Source organism: Chiloscyllium plagiosum, chromosome 19, assembly GCF_004010195.1.
Source record: "Chiloscyllium plagiosum isolate BGI_BamShark_2017 chromosome 19, ASM401019v2, whole genome shotgun sequence".
Classification (NCBI taxonomy): Eukaryota; Metazoa; Chordata; class Chondrichthyes; order Orectolobiformes; family Hemiscylliidae; genus Chiloscyllium; species Chiloscyllium plagiosum.
The window spans coordinates 55635729-55661658 of record NC_057728.1 but is presented as its reverse complement, the minus strand read 5'-3'; the positions used below and the strand labels follow the sequence as shown (position 1 = coordinate 55661658).

The following is a 25930-nucleotide window of genomic DNA, read 5'->3' as shown; positions in this document are numbered from 1 at the left end:
GTCACCTGAAGGTCCGAGGCTGAATGTCCTGACCACTGAAGTGTTCCCCAACTGGGAGGGAACCCTCCTGTCTGTTGATTGTTGTGCGGTGCCCATTCATCCATTGTCGTCGCCTTTGCTCGGTTTCCCCAATGTACCATGCCTCCAGACATCCTTGCCTGCAACGTATAAGATAGACAACGTTGGCTGAGTCACATGAGTACCTGCCATGTACAAGGTGGGAGGTGTTCCCACGCGTAATAGTGGTATCTATGTCCACAATCTGACACGTCTTGCAGCGTCCACCGTGACAGGGCTGTATGGAGTTGTCCTGAGAGCCGGGCAGTTTGCTACGAACAATGATCTGTTTGAGGTTTGGCGGTTGTTTAAAGGCAAGTAGTGGGGGTGTGGGGAAGGTCTTGGTGAGGTGTTCATCCTCATTGATAATGTGTTGCAGGTCACGAAGAACATGGCATAGTTTTTCAGCTCCTGGGAAATACTGAACAACGAAGGGTACCCTGTGTGAGGGATCCACACTGAGACACTCAAGAGTCTAAATCAGGAAGTACAAAGCAAGAGCTGCAAGAAATTAGATTTTGATCAGAGTCACAGAGGTTACTACTTGGGCTACATCGGTTCAATCAACTAGGAGAAAGTGAGGGCTGCAGATGCTGCAGATCAGAATTGAAGAGTGTGGTGCTGGGAAAGCACAGCAGACCATGCAGCATCCGAGGAGCAGGAGAGTCGATGTTTCGGGCATAAGCCCTTCCTGATGGAGAGCTCCTGCTCCTCGGATGCTGCCTGGCCGGCTGTGCTTTTCCAGCACCACACTCTTTGACGTACATGGGTTCAAATCATACCATGACAAAATGGAATTTAAATTTAATTGATATCCTCAATTGTCATGAAAGCTCATCTGGTTTATTAGTGTCCTTAAGGAAAGGAACTCTGCCTTTCTTACCTGGTCTGGCTTACATGTGACTCCAAACCAACAGCAATGCACTTAACTCCAAACTGCAAGGCACTCAGTTCCAAGATAACTGGGGTTCATTAGCAATGATTACATCACATGAGTAAATAATGGGAGACAGAAAGATAGAAGCACAAAGGCAAAAATTAAACTCTCCAATACTCATTAAATTCTGAAATAACGAGATTTAACCTTTGCTGCACCTACCCTGTCAAATTCCCTGAGAATGTTATTGGTTTTAGTCAGATCACTGCCCAAACTCCAGTGAGACAAGGTGATGGAAGCATCTGGATTGGGATTGTAGGATGGGAGGGAGTTGTGACCGGAATTGCATATTTGGGATTTGGAGATGGGAAGTATGAGTGTTAGAAATGTAGGGTCAACCCGAACTTCTCCAGATTTGACTGAGAGCAGTTAATGCCCCATTGGACTCTGTACTGAAGAGCCTGCCTTCTGTCCAGCTCAGTTTTGAGTTAGCCCTCTCCCCAGCCCACCTCCTTGCCCTCCCTCTCTCCCTCACCTTTGGCGGTCTGCATTGACCTTAATGGGCTTTGCATGTAAAAGAATCAATTGGGAAACACAGGGGATTTACTTGTGGCTGTTAATAAATGAAAAAAAAAGTATGGTTGATTTGGTGGTGAGGAAAAGAAAGTAGTAATCGAAAAGAAGAAACCCTCAGAGCCTTTCATGAGAGGTCGGCACCATTGAGGGCTGGATTGCATTATGTCTTCCCTTCAACTCCATTTTAGCTCAGTTCCCTCAGTCTCTTCTTACCCTCTCCCTTTTGTCAGACTGTCCGCAGTGCGTCTTGATCCAGTGAGCGGGTGGTGGTTTAAGGTACAGATATAGATTACTTACACTGTGGAAACAGGCCCTTCGGCCCAACAAGTCCACACCGACCCTCTGAAGTGAAACCCAACCTTATTACTGTACATTTACCCCTGACTCATGCACGTAACCTACACACCCCTGCACACTATGGGCAATTTAACACGGCCAATTCATCAAACCTGCCATCTTTGGAATGTGGGAGGAAACCAGATAATAAATAGAAAAGGACTCGTCCATCGGGGACCTGGGATGGAGAGAGGTGCATGTAACTTTCTTGAAGAAGATAGATTTTATTGAAGGTGGATTACAGCCTCCTCAGGCCAACTGTCTGTTTTGTGGCACCGTCGAGTACGTTGGTTGTGGGTAGTTGCATTGTCAGTTTGGGGTTCTGTTTTGCTGGCATCCCAACTCCACGCTCCTCAGCATGGAAACGCAGGCAAGACAGCGGGCTACTCCTGGGCTTGAATACCCAGGCAGGACGGAGGGCTTCTCCTGGGATTGGATACTCAGGCAGGAAAGAGGGCTTCTTCTGGGATTGGATACTCAGGCAGGACAGAGGGCTACTCCTGGGATTGGATACCCAGGCAGGACAGAGGGCTACTCCTGGGATTGGATACCCAGGCAAGACAGAGGGCTACTCCTGGGCTTGGATACCCAGGCAGGACAGAGGGCTACTCCAGGGCTTGGATACCCAGGCAGGACAGAGGGCTACTCCTGGGATTGGATACTCAGGCAAGACAGAGGGCTACACCTGGGATTGGATACCCAGGCAGGACTGAGGGCTACTTCTGGGCTTGGATACTCAGGCAGGACAGAGGGCTACTCCTAGGCTTGGATACTCAGGCAGGACAGAGGGCTACTTCTGGGCTTGGATACTCCGGCACGACAGAGGGCTACTCCTGAGCTTGGATAACCAGGCAGGACAGAGGGCTACTTCTGGGCTTGGATAGCCAGGCAGGACAGAGGGCTACTCCAGGGCTTGGATACTCAGGCACGACAGAGGGCTACTCCAGGGCTTGGTAACCCAGGCAAGACAGAGGGCTACTCCTGGGATTGGATACTCAGGCAAGACAGAGGGCTACTCCTGAGCTTGGATAACCAGGCAGGACAGAGGGCTACTCCTGGGCTTGGATACTTAGGCACGACAGAGGACTACTCCTGGGCTTGGCTGTAGTAACTAGCAATCAGGCAGTGGGCTGTGGAGGTGATAGTAACTCCTGACTGCCTGTCTGTCTTCTGCTGCTACGTCAGTGCATGGGTGTCCTGGGAGAGGAAGCACACAGTGTCCACACCATCCTCGAACCTTTTGAGAGAGAGAGAGCTGGTCACCACGGGCGCTGCTGTGTATTATTTCCCCCGTTTTGATTTTGCTCCCTGCTTTGCCCCTGGTGGGCAGTGTTTGTTCGTTGGTGGTGTGGTAAGTCGTTGGTGGCTTTGTGTAAAAGAAAGAGTCAAAAGGTGTGGTGCTGGAAAAGCACAGCCGAGGAGCAGGAGAGTCGACATTTTGATCATTAGCTCTTCATCAGGAATGGGGCTGGTGGCCTATGGGGGGGGCTTAGAGATAAATGGGAGGGGGGTGGGGCTGGGGGAAAGGTAGCTGGAATGCAATAGGTAGATGACATGGGGGGTGATGGTGATAAGTCAGAAAGGAGGGTGGAGTGGCTAGGTGGGAAGGAAGATGGAAAGGTAGGACTCTGATCTCCAACATCTGCAGTCCTCACTTTCTCCCAGTAAATTCAAAAGAGCTAGGTTCATCCCCACTGAGGAGTTGACAGGGGAAGGGGTTCAGAGGAGGAAGGCAGAAGGCTGCGCTAAACTCTAGATTTACCAAAAATAAAAATCCTTACACACTGCTGGAAGTCTTGAACGAAAACAGAAACCCAGCGGGTCTGGCAGCATCTGTGGGAGGAAAGCAGAATTAACTCGCAAGATTAACTCTGCTTTCTCTCCACAGATGCTGCTAGACCTGCTGAGTTTCTCCAGCAATTTCTGTGTTTGTTTCAGATCACCAGCACCCAGACTTCTTTTGAAGGTCTTTCATGCACCATATGGACCTCGGGCTGTTAAAGGAGGTGTCACGAGTGGAACACTGTGTATAACAAGTTTAGAAAGTGTGGGGAGATGATAAAAACATGCGTTACCGGAATGTGGTGGTGGGGTGACGGCAGAAAGCAGGCATTGTTGAAACCTTTCAGCAAAATACTTAAAACACTGACAGCATTGAACTGCTGCTCCCACGCAGAATGGTTGCAAAATGCAAATGTGGGAGCTCCCTCCAGTGAACACTGAAGGTATCCCACAGTTACATGGCAAAGTGTTTCCATTGTGCAATTAAACTGGGCTGGAAATGCATGAAAATTGGTCTTCTATCATTCACAGTTAAAATGTGACCAGTTATTTATGTATTTGGCTTTAACAGCACTTCTTGATTTTAATCTTTGTTCTGGTTTGGACGGTTGGAAATTCCTTACACTGTTACTTTCCAACAGTGACCTCTGATGTTTAACAAGTGAAATATTTTCAGCTCTGACCCATCAACACACACACACACACTCACTCACACTCTCTCTCTCTCTCTCACACACACTCTCTCACACTCTCACAAATACACACTCTCTCACACACACACGCACTCTCTCATACATGCTCTGTCTCACACTCTCTCACACACACTCTCACACACTTTCTCACACATATTCTGTCTCTCACTCACACACACACAGTGCATGCCAAAGTTGGAGTCGACTTGAAGATCGCAACATCTTTTTGGTTAGATTCATCAGCAAACTCTGTTCAAGGACAGAGAAGCCTTATTTTGTCTTTGGTTAGGCATTAGTTTTCAGCTGGGAATTAATAATGCAATACATTGGACTTTGCTTCAGTCAGCTACTGACAGGCTAATGATGGAATAACCAATCACTGAGCAATCGGAAAGTGAAGGAGACAATGTTTAAATAACATGTTCAAAACAGAATGGACTCTTCTCAGATTTACCTGTTGGTTATAGTTCTGGCTTTTGTTGAAGTGATGCACAGTATAGAATCCAACTTATTTTTTGCTGAAGTTGTTTTTATCCTTTGCACGTTCCTCTTTATTTTCCAAAATAATTTAATGAATGGAAGAGCATTAACGTCTCTGCTGCAGAAAGCGATTGAGGACAAAACTGTTGGATGTTTTCAAGAGGGACTGAGATGTAGCTGTTGAGCCTGCTCTGCTGTTTAATACCATCATGGCTGGGTTCCGTTTGGCCTCCGTTCTACTTTTCTGCCCACTCTTCATGACCCTTCAACCCATGACTAATTAAAAGCTTGTGTACTGCCTCCTTACATTTATTCTGTGTTCTAGCCTCCACTGCACTCTGGGGTAGTGAATTCCTCAGATTCATAGAATCCCTACAGTGTGGAGACAGGCCATTCGGCCCAACAAGTCCACACCAACTCTCTGAAGAGCATCTCACCCTACCGCTGTAACTCTGCATTTCCCAGGGCTAAATCAGCTAACCTGGACACTAAGGGCAATTTAGCTTGACCAATTTACCTAATCTGCATATCTTTGGACTGTGTGTGTGTGGGGGGGACTGGACACCCGAAGGAAACCCACGCAGGCATGGGGAGAATGTGCAAACTCCACCCAGACAGTTGCCCAAGGCTGGAATTGAAACTGGGTTCCTGGCGCTGTGAGGCAGCAGTGCTAACCACTGAGCCACTGTGCCCCTATCAATTCATGACCCTTTGAGAGAAGTAATTTCTCTTCATCTCTGTTTCAAACCTGCTACCTGTTATAGAACATAAAACATAGAGCAATACAGCGCAGAACAGGCCCTTCGGCCCTCAATATTGCGCCAACCTGTGAACTATTCTCAGCTCATCCCCCTACACTATCCCAACATCATCCATGTGCTTATCTAAGGATTGTTTAAATCTTCCTAATATGGCAGGCAGGGCACTCTGTGAGAAAAGAACCTGCCTCTGACATCTGTGTTAAATCTATCACAAGCTGACGTCACCATCCTAAGAAAAAGACTTTCACTGTCGACCCTATCTAATTGTATGTCTCTATCAAATCCCCTCTTAGCCTTCTTCTTACCAATGAGAACAGACCCAAGTCTCTTAGCCTTTCCTCATAAGACCGTCTCTCCAGACCAGGCAACATCCTGGTAAATCTCCTCTGCACCTTTTCCAATGCTTCCTGTAATGGGGCAGCCAGAACTCAATATTTTCCATCAACCACTACTCGCTGCCTTCTTTCAGAAAGTCAGTTTCTAATCCAAACTGCTAAATCACCCTCAATCCCATGCCTCTGCATTTTCTCCATCAGCCTACCATGTGGCACCTTATCAAAGGCTTTACTGAAGTCCATGTATACCACATCAACTGCCCTACCCTCATCTACATGCTTAGTCACCTTCTCAAAAATCTCAATGAGGTTTGTGAGACACGACTGCCCTTGATGAAACCATGTTGACTATCTGAAATCAAATTGTTGCTTGCTAGATGGATTATAAATCTTATCTCTTATAATCCTTTCCAAAACCTTTCCTACAACAGAAGTAAGGCTCACTGGTCTATAATTACCTGGGTCATCTCTACTGCCCTTCATGAACAAGGGCACAACGTTTGCAATCCTCCAGTCCTCTGGTACCAAACCTGTAGACAATGAAGACTTAAAGATCAAAGCCAAAGGCTCTGGTATCTCCTCCCTAGCATCCCAGAGAATCCTCGAATAGGTCCCATCCGGCCCAGGGGACTTGTCTACTTTCACTCCTTCTACAATTGATAGCATCTCTTCCTTACTAACCTCGATCCTTTCTAGTCTAATATCTCGTATCTCATTCTTCTCCTTTCCACCCCAGTTCAACACCGGCACCTCTACATCGTAAATTGATTCAGGATATCTGGTCGGCATGAATGAGATGGACCAAAGGATCTGTTTCCATGCTGTAAATCTCTATGACTGTATGAAGCTAATTCTCTTGCGTGGAGGATGCTGTCTATAACAGGTGCATTGCAATGCCATGCCTGGATGAGTGTTGGAAGGTTATTCAGTTAGAGAGGTGGGGGTTACTGCTACCCTGTCAGATTTACGGTCTCTTGCACTCTGCCGCAGATTATTGACATTGAGTCTGATACTCTACACCCCGTTTCTCATTCTGATTTGCTTGAAAACCAGGAGCTCTCCATGTACAATGGCTTGTGAAATTGTAACTTTCTGGGGGAAGGCCCATCCTGGTGCTGAGTTCCCCCTTTTTGGGAGAAGAAAAGACACAAAAACTCAAGATTTCCAAGGATGTTGCCAGGGTTGGAGGGTTTGAGCTATAAGGAGAGGCTGAATAGGCTGGGGCTGTTTTTCCCTAGAGTGTCGGAGGCTGAGGGGTGACCTTTATTGAGGTTTACAAAATTATGAGGGGCATGGTTAGGGTAAATAGACAAGGGATTTGTCTCAAAGTAGGGGACTCCAAAACTAGAGGGCATAGGTTTAAGGTGAGAGGGGAAAGGCTTAAAAAAGGACCTAAGGGGCAACTTTTTCACACGGAGGGTAGTGTCTGTATGGAATGAACTGCCAGAGGAAGTGGTGGAGGCTGGTACAATTATAACATTAAACAGGCATCTGGATGGGTATAACAATAGGAAGGGTTTAGGGGGATATGGACCAAGTGCTGGCAAATAGGACTAGATTAGGCAGCATGGTGATGCAGTGGTTAGCACTGCTGCCTCACAGCGCCAGAGACCTGGGTTCAATTCCAGCCTCAGGCGACTGTGTGGAGTTTGCACATTCTCCCCATGTCTGCGTGGGTTTCCTCCGGCTGCTCCGGTTTCCTCCCACAGTCCAAAGATTTGCAGGTTAGGTGAATTGGCCATGCTAAATTGCCCATAGTGTTAGGTGCAGGGGTAAATGTAGGGGAATGGGTCTGGGTGGGGGCGGGTTGGTGTGGACTTGTTGGACCGAAGGGCCTGTTTCCACACTGTAAGTAATCTAATGTAATTAGGTTAGGATATCAGGTCGGCATGGACATGTTTGACCAAAGGGTCTGTTTCTGTGCGGTGGCTCTCTGACTGTAGTAGTTTTGTATGTGACGACAGAGCTGTGAGGCTGTAGCCCTGAGGGCAGACTCAACGGGCTGTGACTCTGCGGAAAATAATCGGCTCAGCAGGTGACCCAGCTAAGTTCTTATGACTCAGGATTGGGGTGGGGGGGGGGGGGATTTCCTCCCGTGGAGAAAATTCTAAACCTAAAGGTGACAAATGTAACACGAGATGTAGAGGAGCTGGTGATGGACTGGGATGGACAAAGGTAAAAATCACACAACACCAGGTTATAGTCCAACAGGTTTATTTGGAAGCACTGGCTTTCAGAGCACTGCTTCTTCATCAGGTATCTGTAACACAGTCACTAATAAATCCAATAAGGGACTCGGGAGAAATTCTTCACCTGGTCAGAGTCATACAGCACTGAAACAGATCTTTTGGTCCAACCAGTCCATGTCGAACATCATTCCAAACTAAGTGGTTCCACCTGCCTGCTCCCGGCCCATATCCCCCCAACCCTTTCCTATTCATGTAATTTCCAAATAGCTATTGAATGTTGTCATTGTACCACATCCAACACCACCTCAGGAAGTTCATTCCACATTCAACCCACCCCCTTGCCTCTCATGTCTTTTTTAAATCTCCCTCCTCTCACCTTAAAAATGTGTCCCTCCTGTCTGAAATCCCCCATCCTAGGGAAAAGACAACTACCACTAACTCTATTCTATACCTCATTATATTATAAGCTTCTATAAGGTCATGTCGCAACCTCTAGTGAGAAAGGTCTCAGCCTATCCGGCCTTTCTAGAGTGTGCTCTGAATGTGGAACTTGCTGCTGTGTAGAATAGACAGGGTGAAGGACATAAGGAACATAGACGGGGCAGTCCAGTTAAGTAAACTGATCATTGTCACTCATTAGAGTTTAACCTGAGGGTCACCACAACTCAGACAAGAGCCAGGACTGTGTCAGCCAGTGCAGGAATTGAAGCCATGCTGTTGATGTCACTTCATATTGCAAACTGAGCCCCAGGCCAGCCATGTATGAGAGTGTGGAAAGGAAGAGATGGTGTCCAGATGAACTGAGCTGAGAAAGAGGCTGGTGTGCAGTACAAACCATTAAACCCACCTGGCCTGTTCCTGTGTTGTATCATTATATCATTCCATATAGGAGTAGGGATGCCTTGCTGCAGTTTTACAGGGCCTTGGTGAGGCCACACCTTGAGTATTGTGTGCAGTTTTAGTCTCTTAATTGAGGAAGGATATTCTTGCGATTGAGGGAGTCCAGTGAAGGTTCACCAGACTGGTTCCCGGGATGGCAGGACAGACGTATGAGGAAAGACTGGATCGATTGGGCTTGGACTCGCTGGAATTTAGCTGAGGGAGGATTCCGTAGAAACATATGAAATCCTGATGGGTCTGGGCAGGCTGGATTTGGGAAGAATGGTCCCGATGTTGGGGAAGTCCAGAACAAGGGGTCACAGTCGAAGAATAAGGGGTAAAGCTTTCAGGACTGTGATGAGGAAGAATTTCTTCACTCAGAGAATTCTCTCCCACAGGAAGCTGTTGGGGCCAGATCATTAGATACATTCAGAACGGAGCTGGACATGGCCCTTGAGGTTAAAGGGACCAAGGGTCACAGCGAGAAAGCGGGAGTGGGAGACTGAGATTGCATTATCATATTAAATGATGGCACAGGCTCGAAGGGTCGAATGACCTCCTCCTGCACCTATTTTCTATGTTTCTATCACCAGAAATCACAAAACTGATAATTCTGCAGAAGCATCATCGGACTGGAAACATTAACTCTGTTTTCTCTCTCCACAGATGCTGCCAGACCTGCTGAGTTTCTTTAACAGTTTGTATTTTTGTTCCTGATCTTTGTTTTACGCTCCTCACAGCGCTCTGAGGGATCCTTACCCCTCTCTCCTACCGAAACCGCGGAGTCACGTTCCATTTTCCAACTTCCGTATTCTTCCCCTCCCTAGAACCCAGACAACGTGTACACTGGCTTTATTAAAGTTGAGATGGACCTGCGCAGGCCTATCACCGTACGCTCCATGGTGACGCAAGGAGGCCGCTTGTACAACAACAACAACGAGACTGCCTTCTACATGCCCAAGGGCACCACCAACATCCTGCACATCAGCAGCACCCACACTGTGAAGGAAGTCATCGAGGCTTTGCTGAAGAAGTTCATGGTTGCTGATAACCCTGCAAAGTTTGCACTCTTTCACCAGTCCCGCAAGGACGGCCAAGGTAAACGTGCACCAGGTGGAACACCTCACTAACCTCCTTCCCAAAGGCGGCAAGGGAAGCAGCAACGTACGGTGCATTTGCGTAGCGCCTTTCGCCACCTTCTTTGGGCGCATCATCCACCATTGTAATTCACTACGGCACACTCCCCCCAGTTAGCAGCGGGATAATGACCAGGGTAGCTCATCGTAAAACCAGGAAGTGTTGGAGATTCTCCATTTATTGTTCATTTACTTACCCTCAATTTGTTATTATTATTTATTATTCTCAATTTATTGGTGGGTTACCAAGCATTTCTCTGTCCCAGATGCTGCCTGATCCGATCAAGTTTCTCCAGCATGTTGCAGCTTTGACCAGCATCTTTAGTATTATCGGGTAAACTGGTTTCTACGTCTCGGTTGAGGATTAAATATGGTGCGGGACCACTCCCAGTCTCTCCTTCAAGCCCGGCTTGTTGTGGGATCTCTACTGTCACCTGAGGGAGTTGGCAGATCTCCAGAAATCACACCACAGAGACAACAGCCCCGACATTGTGGCACTCCCTCAGTAACGCTCTGGGATTTATTCCTTCGAGCCGATTGCTGTACGGAATGTTCAGTCCCATTGTTTCTCCTCCTCCATCTCCTGCACAAAACATAATTGTCAGGAAGGAAATAAACATAATTCTAGCTCAACTTGATTAGACCAAATTGGCTGAATTACTCATTTTGTACACACTAACTGATTTATCTAAAGGAATGCTAGATTCTTGCTTTTGTAACTTTTATTTATTTTAGCCTCAAATATGATGCAGTATTGTAAGTTTTTTTTATAAAAGCCTACAGGTAGTACATTTGATGAATAAAAGATCTACTCAGGGCCAAGTTACGTAATCTTTCTTCTTCTTGAATACCGGGCATAGTGACATTTTGTCCGAAGCAGTGCTGTTATTATTCTCTTTAAGGAAAATATGCTCCCTCTGGGCTATGACCAGGACAGGCCTGTTTCATAAGTTGTTCCCTTTGAAATCGTTTTCTTAAAGCTGGATTAACACTGTCTTCATGGCCTTCCTCGTCTCTTTGTCCCAACCTCCATCAGCTTGGCCTCTTACCCGTGTACAAACACATTTACCCCAGTCTAAAGGTGTTCCTTCAAACTCCCCAGGAACTCAAATGTAGCTTTTGTGGTGTGATTGATATTATCTCCACACACTCCCTTCCACAGACCACTACCTACACACACACACACACGCACCAAATGCATGCATACACATGAACACGCATATGCACAAATACACACACCGCACATGCATGCACATGTGTGCTCAACAGGCAGACACACATGCAGAACAACAAGCGCAAAAGAAGAGATAGACATATACATAACAGACGGGAACACACATGCACAGGACAGGCAGACACGTATGCAAAACAGGTGGGGATACACACGCAGAACAAATACATACATACAGACACTAACAGCACAGACAGACATGCACATACTCTCTCTCCCTCAGACATGCGCACACACACACACGCACACAAACACAAAACACGTGTGCGCACACACCCAAGCACAAAACAGACACACACACACAACAGATAAACAGATGCATGCACCCACTGAACCATTGGTCTTGGTAATGTCTGGCTTCGGTAAATGTTAACCAGTTCAATCCACATAGCTGAAAGCAAAAGACTGTGTATGCTGCAAATCTGACACACGCACCAAGAATACTGGAGAAACTCGGTAGGTCTGGCAACATCTGTGGAGAGAGAAGCAGAGTTAACATTTTGAGTCTGGTATGCTTCAGAATATATGAAGGAAGAGTCATACCAAACTCAGAACGCGAATTATATTTCTCTCCACAGATGCTGCCAGACCTGCTGAAGATGTTTCTGCACCCCCACCCCAGCCCTCTCCCTGCCTAGGTCCAGGTCCCTTCATGTGAGGGGGCAATCCCACCCACATCAAATTCCATTCCCCTACCAGCCTGCGCTCAGTGACCTCCTTGGTTTCGATCTATATAAGAATCGAGGGACTTCTTGCTCCGCTCAATGAGTTCCTACATTGCCTTGCCCTACATTGCCTTGAGTCACTGGATGACACATTCTTTACCCTTCCCCCTGCTCACCGATCCTAATGCTGGAATTGCTCCAGATATACCATTGGAGGTTTGCAGTCCTCCCAAGGATTCCAGAACCCAGGAAGATTACTGCCATGCTGCTGTGACATTTACTGCAGGGACTTGGGTTCGATCCCAGCCTCCGGTCGCTGTCTGTGTGGAATTTGTACATTCTCCCCGTGTCTGCGTGGGCTTCCTCCCAAAGATATGTAGGTTCAATTAACCATGGGAGATACAGGGATAGGATGGGATGCTCTTTGAAGGGTTAGCGCGGGACTTGATGGGCCAAATGCCCTGATTCTGTACGGCACAGATTCTATGGGTCCTTACTGTGGTCTCATTGCAAGAAGCACCATTCTTTTCATTCACACAGGAACAGGAGTAGGCCATTCGCTCCATCAAGCCTACCTCCCCATTCAATGTGATCATGGCTGATGGAACACTTCAATGCCATTGACCCAGCCCATCCCTGTGTGTTGTCGGCAATCAGAAATTTATCCATTTCTACCTCGAACGTACCCAACTAGTGAGCTTCCGTGTTGGGGAATTCCCAAGGTTCATAACCCTCAGAGTAAAATAAATTCTGATTTTATACTTAAGAGGCATTCTCTTCATTTTTAAAGTTGCGTCCCCAGCAACAGACTCCCCAGACAGGGGGCAAATCTTCCCTGCACATGCCTGGCCAATCTCTGTTGTTCTGAGTGGGAATGGAAGTGGGTGAGGTGGCTCCTGTCAGTGGGCCATCCGGGGATGGTGGTGGTTAGTGGTTAGTCGTGTGGTTCGGGTGCTTTCGCCCTCCCGTAAGGTCTACGGGTGAAAGAGTTTGAAAGCCATGGGTTTACAACACCATTTGCTCATCTGACCATCTCATCTTGTTTGGGTCTTTGTGTTTGCAGTCCACACAAGCAAACTGCTGAACGGCGAACATCCTCTTTACCTCCGTCTGCTCGGGGGACCCGGCGCTGAGGCTTTGAGTTTTGTTCTCCGTGAGCACGAGACTGGGGAAGTGCTGGTAAGTGATCCATTCACTGTCTCTTGGGGTCGCTGTTCCTTTCTGCACCTTCTATGTTCTTTATCTATCTACCTGAACACTCCAGTGAAATCCGATACTTTGCTTTGGGAGGCATGGTGGCTCAGTGGTTAGCACTGTGCCTCACAGTGCCACGGAGCCTGGGTTCGATTCCACCCTCGGGCGACTGTGTGTGGAGTTTGCACATTCTCCCAGTGTCTGCGTGGGTTTGCTCCAGTTTCTTCCCACAGTCCAAAGATGTGCAGGTCAGGTGGATTGGCCATGCTAAATTGTCTGCAGTGTCCAGGGATGTGTGGGGAAGCTAAATTAGCCATGGGAAAGGTGAAGCTCCTGGTATATTCAGAGGGTCGGTGCAGACACGATGGGCTCTTTCTGCACTGTAGAGATTCTCTGATTCTAATCAGAAGAGGTGAAGGGAAATTTGCTTGAAGTATAATCCTTCAGTAAAACTGGGCCATTCCCCAAATCAGAACCAGCCTGTCTAGTTCATACGCAGAGAGATTCAAGCATGAAAGAGATAGATGCATGTTTAGATTTTAAAGGCATCAAGAATGTGGCATTGAGATAGAGGATCCACCATGTATGGCGGTGTAGGCTTGATGGGCCAAATGGCCTACTCCTGCTCCTAGTCTCCCTGTTTCTATGGATGGCCTGGCCTGTCCTGTCTCTATTCTCATTACTTTCGGGAAGTAGTTATCATCGGTGCCGCCCAAGATTTGTTTGGGTTTTGGGAGTGCGTAGCTCCTACACATTAACATAAGGGGGAGGTGATGGTCTAGTGGGATTATCACTAGCCCCTGTTAATCCAGAGAACCAGGTAATGCTCTGGGGATCTGGGTTCAAATCCAGCCTATGCCAGACGGTGGAATGTGAATTAAGTAAATATCTGAACTGAAGAGTCTAATGGTGACTATGAATCCATTGTCGATTGACAGGGAAAAATTCATCTGGTTCACTAATGTCCTTTCGGGAGGGAAACGGCCATCCTTACCTGGTCTGACCTATATGTGACTCCAGACACACAGCAATGTGTTTGATTCTCAACTGCCCTCTGGCCAATTAGGGATGGCCAATAAATGCTGGCCTTGCCAATGACATCCTCATCCTGTGAATGAATAAAGGGGAGAAAAGCCACCTCAGTTTGGGTGACCTCTGTACATCAGGAATACTAATCAATTCGGTTCTCCCCGTGCTTTAATTGAGTTTTTAAGTTCTGTTTTCATAGAACCCCTACAGTGTGGAAACAGGCCCTTCGGTTCTACATTGTCCACATTGACCGTCCGAAGAGTAACCCATCCAGACCCATTCCCCCACCCCATTGCTCTACATGTACCTAATCCACACAGCTCTGAACACCATGGGGCAATTCAGCACAGGCAGTCCACCTGGACTGTGGGGGGGAAACCGGACTACCTGGAGGAAACCCACGCAGACACGGGGAGAGTGTGCAAACTCCACACAGACAGTTGTCTGAGGCATGAATCGAACTCGGGACCCTGGCGCTGTCAGGCAGCAGTGCTAACCACTGAGCCACCGTGCTGTTATTTTGCCTTGGCTTCTTTGGACAGATGTTGACCTTTTGCCTTTAACCTTGTTCCTTGCTCTTCAGTGGGAAGAGTTCAGTCTCCCGGAGCTGCAGAACTTCCTGCGGATATTGGCCAAGGAGGAAGAAGATCAGTTCCGGCACTTGAAGAGACGCTATGGAGAGTACAGAGCCAAGCTCGAGGAAGCCCTGAGAGCAACTGGAAAACCGGGTTAACCCAGCCGAGGGCAGTAGCCTGGGAGGCACACTCAGAACTACCAGGGCATGCTTCAAACCTGCACGTATGACCAACAGGAGTGGCCTTCAAATCTGAAGACAAGAGCTTTGCACAGAAACCTAAAACCATTGGTTCCATTGACAGAGAACCAGGCTGCCTCTGCTTTATGTACCTCTGCTTACACAAACAACGTGTTTACTGGACAATCAGATTATTTATAAATTGGCCGATGGCCTGTAGTCTCCAGAAGAAAGGTTGTAACGGTTAGAAGCCCTAGTGTGGCATTTTGCGTACAAAGCATTTACAGTGCTGCTTTTAACGTGTGGCTGTACAACGGGCAAAATCTTTCTAACGTCCCCGGCAGTGGTTTCAATACCCTGCCCCTGTGAGTGATGAAGAGGTACCAGGTGACAGCGTTCAGCCTGAAAACTGTCCAAAGTCCCTTTCAAACCACTCGCCAAGACGTGGAATAGAAATTCTTTGAAGTTTGAAATTTTACATCTGGGCCATTGGTCCAAGACGGGAATTGGTACTTAGTGGGACAGCGTGGATTGAAAGAACAGGAATAATCAAAAAAAACATTTTGAGTGACAAGGGACCAATGATGTAGCATGTCGGATATGAGTGAAAGGATGTCGTGATGGAGAAGTGGTGCTATGGAAGTGGATTGAAGGATGTTCAGGATGTGCTAATGAGGAGGGATGGAAATGGATTTATTACAAAATCAGATACCGGAACCTGAGAGGAAACAAGATTGGGTTTGAAGAAAGTAATGAGATTTTAGTGACATGGCAGCTTGATCTTAGAGTGCTATATTCTTGTATAAAGCTGAACAAGTATTTGTTTTGGTAATCCTGGGTGCATTGGTCACACCAGGCCAAGGCCTGCATGGTGCCAACCACACCCACCCTTAGTGCATGAATTAATACTGACATTGTCGCACACTTACAACAGCAGTAACAACTCCAGGGCTGTTTGTAGCATTGCACTTCTGTGACCTGCTCCCATTGAGAGTTATGAACGCCCTCTTCAGGGATACACTACCAAGTGAGGGGCAGGCAAATGCCCAGGTCAAACCTGTGCTGACGTTTAGTGAATAACTGAGCAGTTTGCATTTACATAGCACCTTCCGAACGGCCTCAGGTGCTTTGCAGCAGCATTCTCAGACCAAACGTTTGTCACTGAGCCAGAGGAGAAGGCGATAAAAGACAGCTGACCAAATTCTTGGTCAAAGAGGCAGGCTTAAGGAAGAGAGCGCGAGCGAGTGTTGGGGAAGGGGAGAGGGAATATTTGGGGGCCAAGCTGGCTGAATTGAAGGGCACAGAGTAAAGGCCAGAATTGGAGGAACACAGAGTACGTGGAGTAAGGGAGATTTCAGCGATATGTACAACATTGGCCAGATCTGAAAGTAGTTGGCTGAAAATGAGGAATTTAGTCATTTCCATCTTCCTGTCATTATGTGTGTGGATGTTTTGAAGTACAAAAGCTCCCAGAATAATGTGCCATTTGGCTGACCTCGGGAGTTATCGTTTGTCTGCAGTAGGCCCTTGGAGATAAGGCTCAGTGTTTTGGCCATGACTACAAGGAGGATAGTGGAACTGTCACATGGTTACTTTACTGAAAGGCTGAGTTGCTAATCTGTCACCCATTGTGTTCCAGCACCGAGTTACACCTGTATACAGAGGCACCTTGATTAGCCAGCATTCGATTATCCGAATGTCGGATTATCTGGCAAGATTCGGCTAAACTATGTTACCCGGCATTCGACTAACTGAACAAAATACTCCCTTCCCGTGTCCTTCGGACAATTGATGTTCAGCAGGGAGTTCTCGAGAACCACGCACAAGAAAAGAGAGCTTAATTCACAGGCAATAGGTCTGAAGAGTGCACGTTTAATGTTGTTTATCTGAGTGCAGGTGGTAGGAATATTGACTGTCAGATTGAAGTAGATCACCTTGTTCATTTTATTCTCTATCATTCTGTTAACCACAAGATAGACGGATAATGGGGTTATTTGCTCGTCACTGCAGACAGTTCAATCACCCAACCCCAGGAAACCCTTAGGCAGAGAGTAAACCTGCCTCTGAGCCAGGAGGTCCAGGTTCGAGTCCCCCCTGCTCCAGAGCTGTGTTGATTAAAATAATGAGTTCAAAATAATCAAGAATTTGGTGTTGAAGAGCTTTAAAATCAGTTATCCTTCTCCACTTGTAACCCTCAGATTGCTTCCATACTAGACAAAACCAAAGAAATTTGTGTCAATTGAAATGATACTAATCCTTTCAACATCTCCCAGCGAGTGCATTCCATTGATTAATCGCTCACTCATTGAAATATGACTACTGCGGGTTTGGGAGTTAAACTCTCTCGGTGTGGCAAATATCATGTCTGTGTTTTGTGAGTGACTTTTACGATTCTCCTCAGATTCCCTGCCTCTGAACAAGATAATGATCATCAGTGCACTAATCCCAGCAGGAAATGTGACCCTCAGCTTTGCAAACACAACTAGAGTTTTGCTTTATAAGTGAATGTTTCTGTGAACTTTTCCCAATATTTGCATTGGGTTCAACTTGAATGCCATCTGACGACCCACAGTACACTTGGAGTAATTCTGATTGGGTGAAGGTTGTTAGAAACACCAAGATTGAGAAAATGAAATGCTGGAGGAAGATACATAACGTGGGTGTGAACAGTTTGCTCACTAGTTCTTTCACCTTTTCTATTATCCGTAAAGAAGTCATCCTTTAAGTGAGGCTGTGTTGTACTTGTGAGTGACATTTTGTGAGCTAAGAGCCTCCAGCGATCTCACATCTCCAATTAAACCAAAGATCCAGGTGAAATATTCTTAAATTTCTCCCTATGGGGTAAATATTTGTAACTACAGCTCTCTAGTCAGTCATACAGTGTTCCCAGCCAAGGGGAGGGCAAGTGTGCAATATTGGTTGACAGTGTTTTTGTTGAAATGACTGAATGGTGAATTTACCAGTTCTAATAGGGGACAGCCTCTCAAATCTGCTCTGCCATTCCCTTAGATCATTGCTGTGTTTGAGTAGCCCTCTTGGGTCTTGAACCTTTCACAATCTCGCCTCAGTATCTCCCAAACTGTTTGTGCCTTCAGGTATACCTGCTGCACGCTGTTTAAGAGGGGCAGAACATTACAGCAATCTTTAAACATGACTCAGTTGGTGACTGTGTGTGTGCAAGAGACAGTGACAGGGTTCAATCATCTGGAAGAGTGCCTTAAGTAATCGAGATACCCTTTAATTACATGGTTCCCCTCCCCCCAACACCCCCACCTTCCATAAATCTTCAGATGGAGTTACATTGTGTTTACAGAGCACTTCAGGCTATTAAGTCTACGCTGGAATTAAACTCCACATGGTCTGCGTTCACCTTTCTTCATTAATGTGTCCTCCTGTCTCTTTCCCCTTTTCTGCTTTAACTGAGCCCTTTGTTAACTGCATTTTTGCTACACATCTCAATGATACTGAACGACTACAAGGTCATGGTTTTGCCACATTGGATGAACCAGTTTCTCTTGAATCCTTTTAAATTGTAGAGCTGCACTTTGTGCATCCCCCGACATTATCTCTACATTTACTCGATCAAAGACTTTCACAAATTTAACAGATTGCTTTTTAGGACGTCCCTTACTGGCACTCATCCAGTTCAGGATTTTCTGATCGTCAAAACCTCTTGGTGCTGGTGTTAGCTGTAGAATTGGTTTTGCCCCTTCTTCAGTGCCTGGATATTCCTTTTTCCAATATGGATTCCAAGTCATGCAGTGAGCTGTCGGGAGTTTTGACTGAATTTTTCCAGCTGTTGAAGATCATGTTCAGACAGTGGAGTGTAATAGGCTGCAGTGATTTTAAACTGCTCACCCAGAAAATGACTCGACAAAAATGTGGCCTGTTGTTGCACTTGGTTAAAGTTTGTAAATAACAAATTCAATGTTTGTTGAAGCAGGAAACTAATGAGTTCTTTCACCCAGGGTTTGAGAGTTAAACTCCCTTGGTGTGGCAAATATCATATCTGTGTTTTGTGAGTGACTTTTACGATTTCACTACAGCTGACTCCGAGAGTACGTTCCCTGTTCTGGGATTCTGTTAAGATCCAATACAACCATAAGTACGCCATTGGCCATAATGTGCTTTGGGAGATCCTAGAGGGAGGGTGCTGTGGCAGGTGCCATGTAAATGCAAATTCTTTCTGTTTGTATCAAGTGTGTGACAGTGCATGATGTATTTCGCCTTTGGGAATGTTGATTGGTGAATGACGAGAGGGCATGGCTCAGCTCAGAGTGTGTATTTTAATGTGTAATTACTGTATGTATCTTTTTCAGTGAATTGCATTGCATCACGAGTTAGGGGCAGCATGATGGCTCAGTGGTTAGCACTGCTGCCTCACAGCACCAGGGACCCGGGTTCGATTCCAGCCTCGGGCGACTGTCTGTGTGGAGTTTGCACATTCTCCCCGTGTCTGCGTGGGTTTCCTCCGGGTGCTCTAGTTTCCTCCCACGGTCCAAAGATGTGCAGGTCAGGTGAATTGGCCATGCTAAATTGCCCGTAGTGGTAGATGCTTTAGTCAGAGGGAAAATGGGTCTGGGTGGGTTACTCTTCGGAGGGTTGGTGTGGACTGGTTGGGCCGAAGGGCCTGTATCCACACTGTATGGAATTTAATCTAATCTAATCTGGGGATGTGAGGGGTGTCTGATTGCCCTTAATTGCAGTGTGTGAGATTTGACAGAGTGGAAGAAGGATGAATTTGGAGACTTGTCCAAATGGCTGTTCTGCCGTAATGCGACAGTTGTGTTCCCCATGACCTTGTGCAAGGGAAAACTGCTATAGGAAATCACGCCATAGAAGATCGCTATCAGAGAATCGCCATACCCGTCCAGTGGAAAGTTTGCGTTAATCTGAACAACATCCACAATTCATCAATTGTGTTATAGCCAATTGACGCTGACGAAACGTGTGTTACGGCAGACTGACCTGTCATTGAATAACTGCTTCGTGCATCCATTTAGAAAACCCAAGGTGAGGGCTGAAGGTTTGCCCACTGGGTTTATCCTACTTGGGGCTGGGGTGGGGTGCCTACATTGGGCTGGAAGTGGAACCGCAGGGCGTTCATCAAACCTTGTACAACTACTGACTCTGGAGTGACCAGGAGGCTGGTGACTATTGCTCAGTGAGTCTAATTTTTGCAGTAGCTGATACCAAAGTCGAAACTAGGGCACTTTAGCACATCAGGGATTTAGCTTGCATAATCTTGGTAAACCAAATTGAAACTTGACATTTTAATTCAGCGGTCTGCTTTCATTGTTTACCACTACATGGTATTCTGCAAAAAGAAGAGGAGAAACGTTTATATACCAGAGTTCCACTTCTGAGTCGAAATGATGTTTATTTTAAGTTTTATTGTCAAACTAGACACTGTACAAAAGTCTTATTTTTTAAACAGGACCTCTATACTCTTGCTGTGAACTGAATGATTAATTGAGCAAGACACCAGAGTTGGTTTTGTGTTCTTTTACTGTGAATGCTTCTTTTTAACCCTTACTTGAACGAGTTGCAAACCACTGTATTAACAAGAAATATTCAGCAACTGCTGGACTTGCCCAAATGGGAGTTGGGCAATAAGTTCTGTGTGTGTGCTGTTAAACGGGGTTGGGGGTGGGGTTAATGTGATAAATTTGGGATTTGGCGACGGTATTTAATTGTAAAGTTGCTCCTCCCAGTGTGATCAGACACTGGTCGCTGTGCTGCTGGTGCTGTCGATGAAATAGCCAAGCCGCACCACATCATGAAAAACAGAATGCAAATTGTTGAAATCCCTAAGGGTTCAAAAACGAACGTGAACTTTTAATCATGGATATGCATGTGGAGAAGCACAAACGCTAGACAATGTATAGGACTGAAAGTTTTTGTTATTGTATTTATACTGATGCGAGTGCAGATTTATTTTTTTAGGGAGGTTTTTTTCTGTTTCCTTTTAAAATATTGAGTGTTAAACATGGCCTTTGTAAACTGTCATTGCGTATTTTAATAAAGATGCGATTAGCACAATTACCCATCTGAGTTTACAATTGTATATCTTCTCATTGGTTAACCATTTAGCTGGCTCTGTTGTCAGGTTTATAATCACCTCCTATCTATAGTGGTCTTGGACAAGCCAAAGAAAGAGCAGACATTGCTGGAGGAACTCAGCAGGTCGGGCAGAATCCGTGAAGAGTCAAAGAGTGTGGGGCTGGAAAAGCACAGCAGGTCAGGCAGCATCCGAGTGGCAGGAGAGTCGATGTTTCGAGCATAAGCCCTTCATGAAGCTCAAAACATCACCTCTTCAGCTCCTTGGATGCTGCCTGACTGGCTGTGCTTTTCCAGCACCACACTCTCTTTGATCTCCAGCATCTGCAGTCCTCACTTTCTCCTAGAATCCATGAAGAGAAAAGCAGAGTTGGCTTTGAGTCCAGTGACCCATCTTCAGTCTCTGGACTGAAACACATCTATTTCCAGCCGGAAATGTTTAGAATGTTGCACTACTTATGAATGGATCCTTCATTGTTATGTCTGACCTGTGGACTCCCTCTGCTGGTACATGGGTGTATGACAGGCCCAACAACCTGTGAAGAGTGAGTGGTTCCCTTTGCTAAATTGTGCTGACAGAGGATGAATTTCCAGTCAGATTCCTAGTATGGCTGACTTATGTCTGAACATTGCAGCCTCCTCACTGGAAGGCCTGAAGAAAAGCAATTTGGAAGAGCATTAATTCTGGTTCTCTCCATTGATGCAGCCATAATGGTAAGGTCCTGGGGAGTTTGCTGAACAGAGACCTTGGAGTGCAGGTTCACAGTTCCTTGAAAGTAGAGTCATAGAGATGTCCAGCACAGAAACAGATCCTTCGGTCCAACACGTCCATGCCAACCAGATATCCCAACCCAATCTCGTTCCACCTGCCAGCACCCGGACCGTATCCCTCCAAATCCTTCCTATTCACTTCCTCTGGCAGCTCATTCCATACATGTACCACCCTCTGCGTGAAAAGTTGCCCCTTAGGCCTCTTTTATATCTTTCCCCTCTCACCCTAAACCTATGCCCTCTAGTTCTGGACTCCCCAACCCCAGGGAAAAGATTTTGTCTATTTACCCTATCCATGCCCCTCATGATTTTATAAACCTCTTTAAGGTCACCCCTCAGCATCCGACGCTCCAGGGAAAACAGCCCCAGCCTGTTCAGCCTCTCCCTATAGCTCAAATCCTCCAACCCTGGCAACATCCTTGTAAATCTTTTCTGAACCCTTTCAAGTTTCACAACATCTTTCCGATAGGAAAGAGACCAGAATTGCCTGCAATATCCATCTGATTGGGTTAGGATAGGGCAGCACGGTGGCTCAGTCGTTAGCACTGCTACCTCACAGCACCAGGGGCCTGTGTTTGATTCCAGCCTCGGGCAACTGTCTGTGTGGAGTTTGCACATTCTCCCCGGGTGTGAATGGGTCCCCTCTGGGTGCTCTGGTTTCCTCCCACAATCCAAAGATGTGCAGGTTAGGGTGGATTAGCCATGCTAAATTGCCCATAGTGGTCAGGGATATGTAGGTTTGGGGCATTAGGCAGGGGAAATGTAGAGTAATAGGGTAGGGGAATGGGTCTGGGTGGGATACTCTTTGGAGGGTTGGTGTAACTTGTTCAACCAAAATGGCCTGTTTCCACACTGTAAGGATTCTCTATGATATCTGGATGAGTTGGACCGAAGAGCCTGTACATCTCTATAACTTGCTGAGTCTCTGCAGCAATCTCAGAGTTGTTCTGATTTGGAAACAGGCTACTCAGCCTCCACCAGTGTCAGTGTCCAGTCTTTACCCCCTATCCCTACATACTCTCTCTGTCCAAATAACCATCCCCTCGAACACCTCCAGGCAGTGAATTCCATCCCATAACTACTAACGGTGTTGAGAGAAAAATAATGCTTTTTCTCACATCAGCCTTGCTTCTCCTGTTCATTCTCTGTGTTTGTTTCAAATCAACAGTGTTTTGAATTTATCCCTTGCCGTGGGTGCCTGATCATGCACAGCCAGTGGGCGTTTAAGTCTGAGTTGGGGAAGGGGGAGCGTAACTGCACTTTGGTTCCAGTTACACAAAGGTCAATTGAAATAGTTCAATGTTCATTCATCTTTCACTGGGAGCCAGTTGGATGGAGTAACGCCAGGATGATGGATCACAGGCCGAGTGCTCAGTCGTATCATTTCATCAACTGGGATCAAGAGCAGATCATTTGGTCCTTTGAGCCTGCCCTGCCCAATCACAGTCAAACAATCATAGAATCCCCTACAGTGTGGAAACAGGCCATTCAGCCCAACATTTCCACACCAACCCTCTGAAGACCAACCCATCTAGACCCATTCCTCCTACCCTATTATCCTACATTTACCCCTGGTTAATACACCTAACCTACACATCCCTGAACACTACGGGCAATTTAGCGTGGCCAATTCATCTGACCTGTACATCTTTGGATAGTGGGAGGAAACCGGAGCACCCGGAGGAAACCCACGCAGACACTGGGAGAATGTGCAAACTCCACACAGACAGTTGCCTGAGGTGGGAATTGAACCCAGGTCCCTGGTGCTGTGAGGCAGCAGTGCTAACCACTGAGCCACTGTGCCACCCACCCACTGAACCACCATGCACCACGCACCACTCCCACACCCCCCAACTCGCTGCCCACTGCTGTTGTTTTTCAACCCAGGGAAGACTAAGCTGGCCTGGACGTATTCAGTTTTACCCTTCCAGGAGATTTTGTTGCCTGTGGACTTTGAGCTAAGATTTGGGCTGTAAAAAATGACCCTGAGCTTCTGGTCACCTGCCACATCAACACCCCACCCTGTTCCCTGGCTAACATCTCTGTCTCGGGCTTGCTACAGTGCTCCAGTGAAGCTCAGCACAAGGTCGAAAGAACAGCACCTCATCTTCTGCTTGAGGATCCCTGCAACCTTCTGACTCAACACCGAGTTCAATAATTTCCGGGCCTCAGCACCTTCTGCCATGTCCTTACCCCAACTCCCACACATCAGGCCCTGTCATCACATAGGAGACAGTGAGGTCTGCAGATGCTGGAGATCAGGATAGAGAGTGTGTTGCTGGAAAAGCGCAGCAGGTCGGCCAGCATCCGAGGGGCAGGAGAATTGACATTTTGAGGAAAAGCCCTTCATCAGGAATGAGGCTTTTGCCCGAAATGTGAATTTTCCTGCTCCTCGGATGCTGCCTGACCGGCTGTGCTCTTCCAGCACCACACTCTCATCCCTGTCATCATATAGGCTGCTACCCCATACCACCCCATTGTCAGTTACTAATAGTCCCCTCTAGTAACTCTTCATTCTCCCAGGCTGACCTCTACCCATTCCATTGCCTGTCCTACTGTTGTTCTCTCTCTCTCTCTCTTTCCAGTCCCATCCCTAAATGTCCTTTATTTCTCCACCCCCGACCCCATAAATGCCAATCTTGTCCCAGCAAAAATCAGCTCCAAAGAAAGATCACTGGAACCAAAACATTAACTCTGTTTCTCTCTCCACAGATGCTACCAGACTTGCTGAGTTTCTCCAGCAATTTCTGTTTTCATTTCAGATTTCCAGCACCTGCAGTTCTTTGGCTTTTTTTGGGTGGGGGGGTGTTGACTTCACCAGTTTCCTCAATTCCCCTCCCCCCACCTTACCCACCCCCTCCCATTTATCTCTCCACCCCTGAGGCTCCCTGCCTCTATTCCTGATGAAGGGCTTTTGCCCGAAACATTGATGTTTCCTGCTCCTCGGATGCTGCCTGACCTGCTGCGCTTTTCCAGCACCACTCTGATCTAAACTCTGGTTTCCAGCATCTGCAGTCCTCACTTTTGTCTGGTGTTTATGACTATTGGTGACACTTTGGTGGCATTATGGCTGAGACTAGCTTCCAGTTCAATTTTTTAAAAAAATTGAATGGCACCCACTACCAGGGTGTGAGTCAAACCAACATTCCCAAAGTCTCTGGATTACCAGACCAGCGACATTACCACTGCACGACTGCCATTTACTTTTAACAATGATGGATGTGAAGCTAAATGATGAGATATTGGGAACTGTGACCAAAGCCTTCGCTGAAGAGGTGGGGTTCAGGAGGTTCCTAAATGAGGAGGGAGTGTTGGAGTGAGGTTGCGGGTAGTATCCAGGCCTTGGAGTCGAGCTGACCAAAGGCACGGTTGCTCTAGAGTGGCGAACACAAGAAGCAAATTGACCGAGTTGTCCTTGGCTGGGAAGCTACATCGGAGAAAGCATTGGGCAAGTGTGTTAATGGGATTGGGAGGCATTGCCTGAGGGAGTTTGAGGGATACATCGTTTCACCATGGCAACACCGCAGCCAGAATCAACCAATCAGCACCCTGCACATGTCGGCAATGCCGTCACTAGGTGGGGAACAACGCTCGTGTGGTAAAGTTAGAATGTTGCTTTTAAACACAAATCCAGTGTCAAAGCATCAAAATACCCCATCCTATATTTAATGTTTCTATAGCTTCCACTGTTGAAGAGAACCAGTGAATGATACAGTGAACCAGTGAATGAAGTTCTTTGTGAAGGTGACCAAACAGGTAGATGAGAGTAAACCGGTTGATGTGCTGTATATGGATTTCAGCAAGACGTTCGATAAGGTTCCCCACAGTAGGCTATTGTACAAAATGCGGAGGAATGGGATTGTGGGAGATATAGCAGTATGGATCAGTAATTGGCTTGCTGAAAGAGGACAGAGGGTGGTGGTTGATGGGAAATGTTCATCCTGGAGTTACTACTGGTGTACTGCAAGGGTCAGTGTTGGGTCCACTGCTGTTTGTCATTTTTATAAACGACCTGGATGAGGGCGTAGAAGGGTGGGTTAGTAAATTTGCAGATGACACTAAGGTCGGTGGAGTTGTGGATAGTGATGAAGAATGTTGTAGGTTACAGAGAGACATAGATAAGCTG

The 25930-nt window shown here is 46.8% G+C and overlaps 1 protein-coding gene across 2 annotated transcripts in view; it reads left to right on the top strand.

The window, feature by feature from the left end:
- Nucleotides 1-19389, top strand: part of rassf3 (Ras association domain family member 3) — a 213967-nt gene extending 194578 nt beyond the window's left edge. For both annotated transcript variants that reach the window (XM_043709949.1, XM_043709950.1), the window contains 3 exons: nucleotides 9792-10062; nucleotides 13060-13175; nucleotides 14803-19389. In XM_043709949.1, the coding sequence (XP_043565884.1) occupies nucleotides 9792-10062; nucleotides 13060-13175; nucleotides 14803-14952 (537 nt within the window). In that variant the 3' untranslated portion in view covers nucleotides 14953-19389. The remainder of the gene's footprint in view (nucleotides 1-9791; nucleotides 10063-13059; nucleotides 13176-14802) is intronic.
- Nucleotides 19390-25930: the final 6541 nt, after the last annotated feature.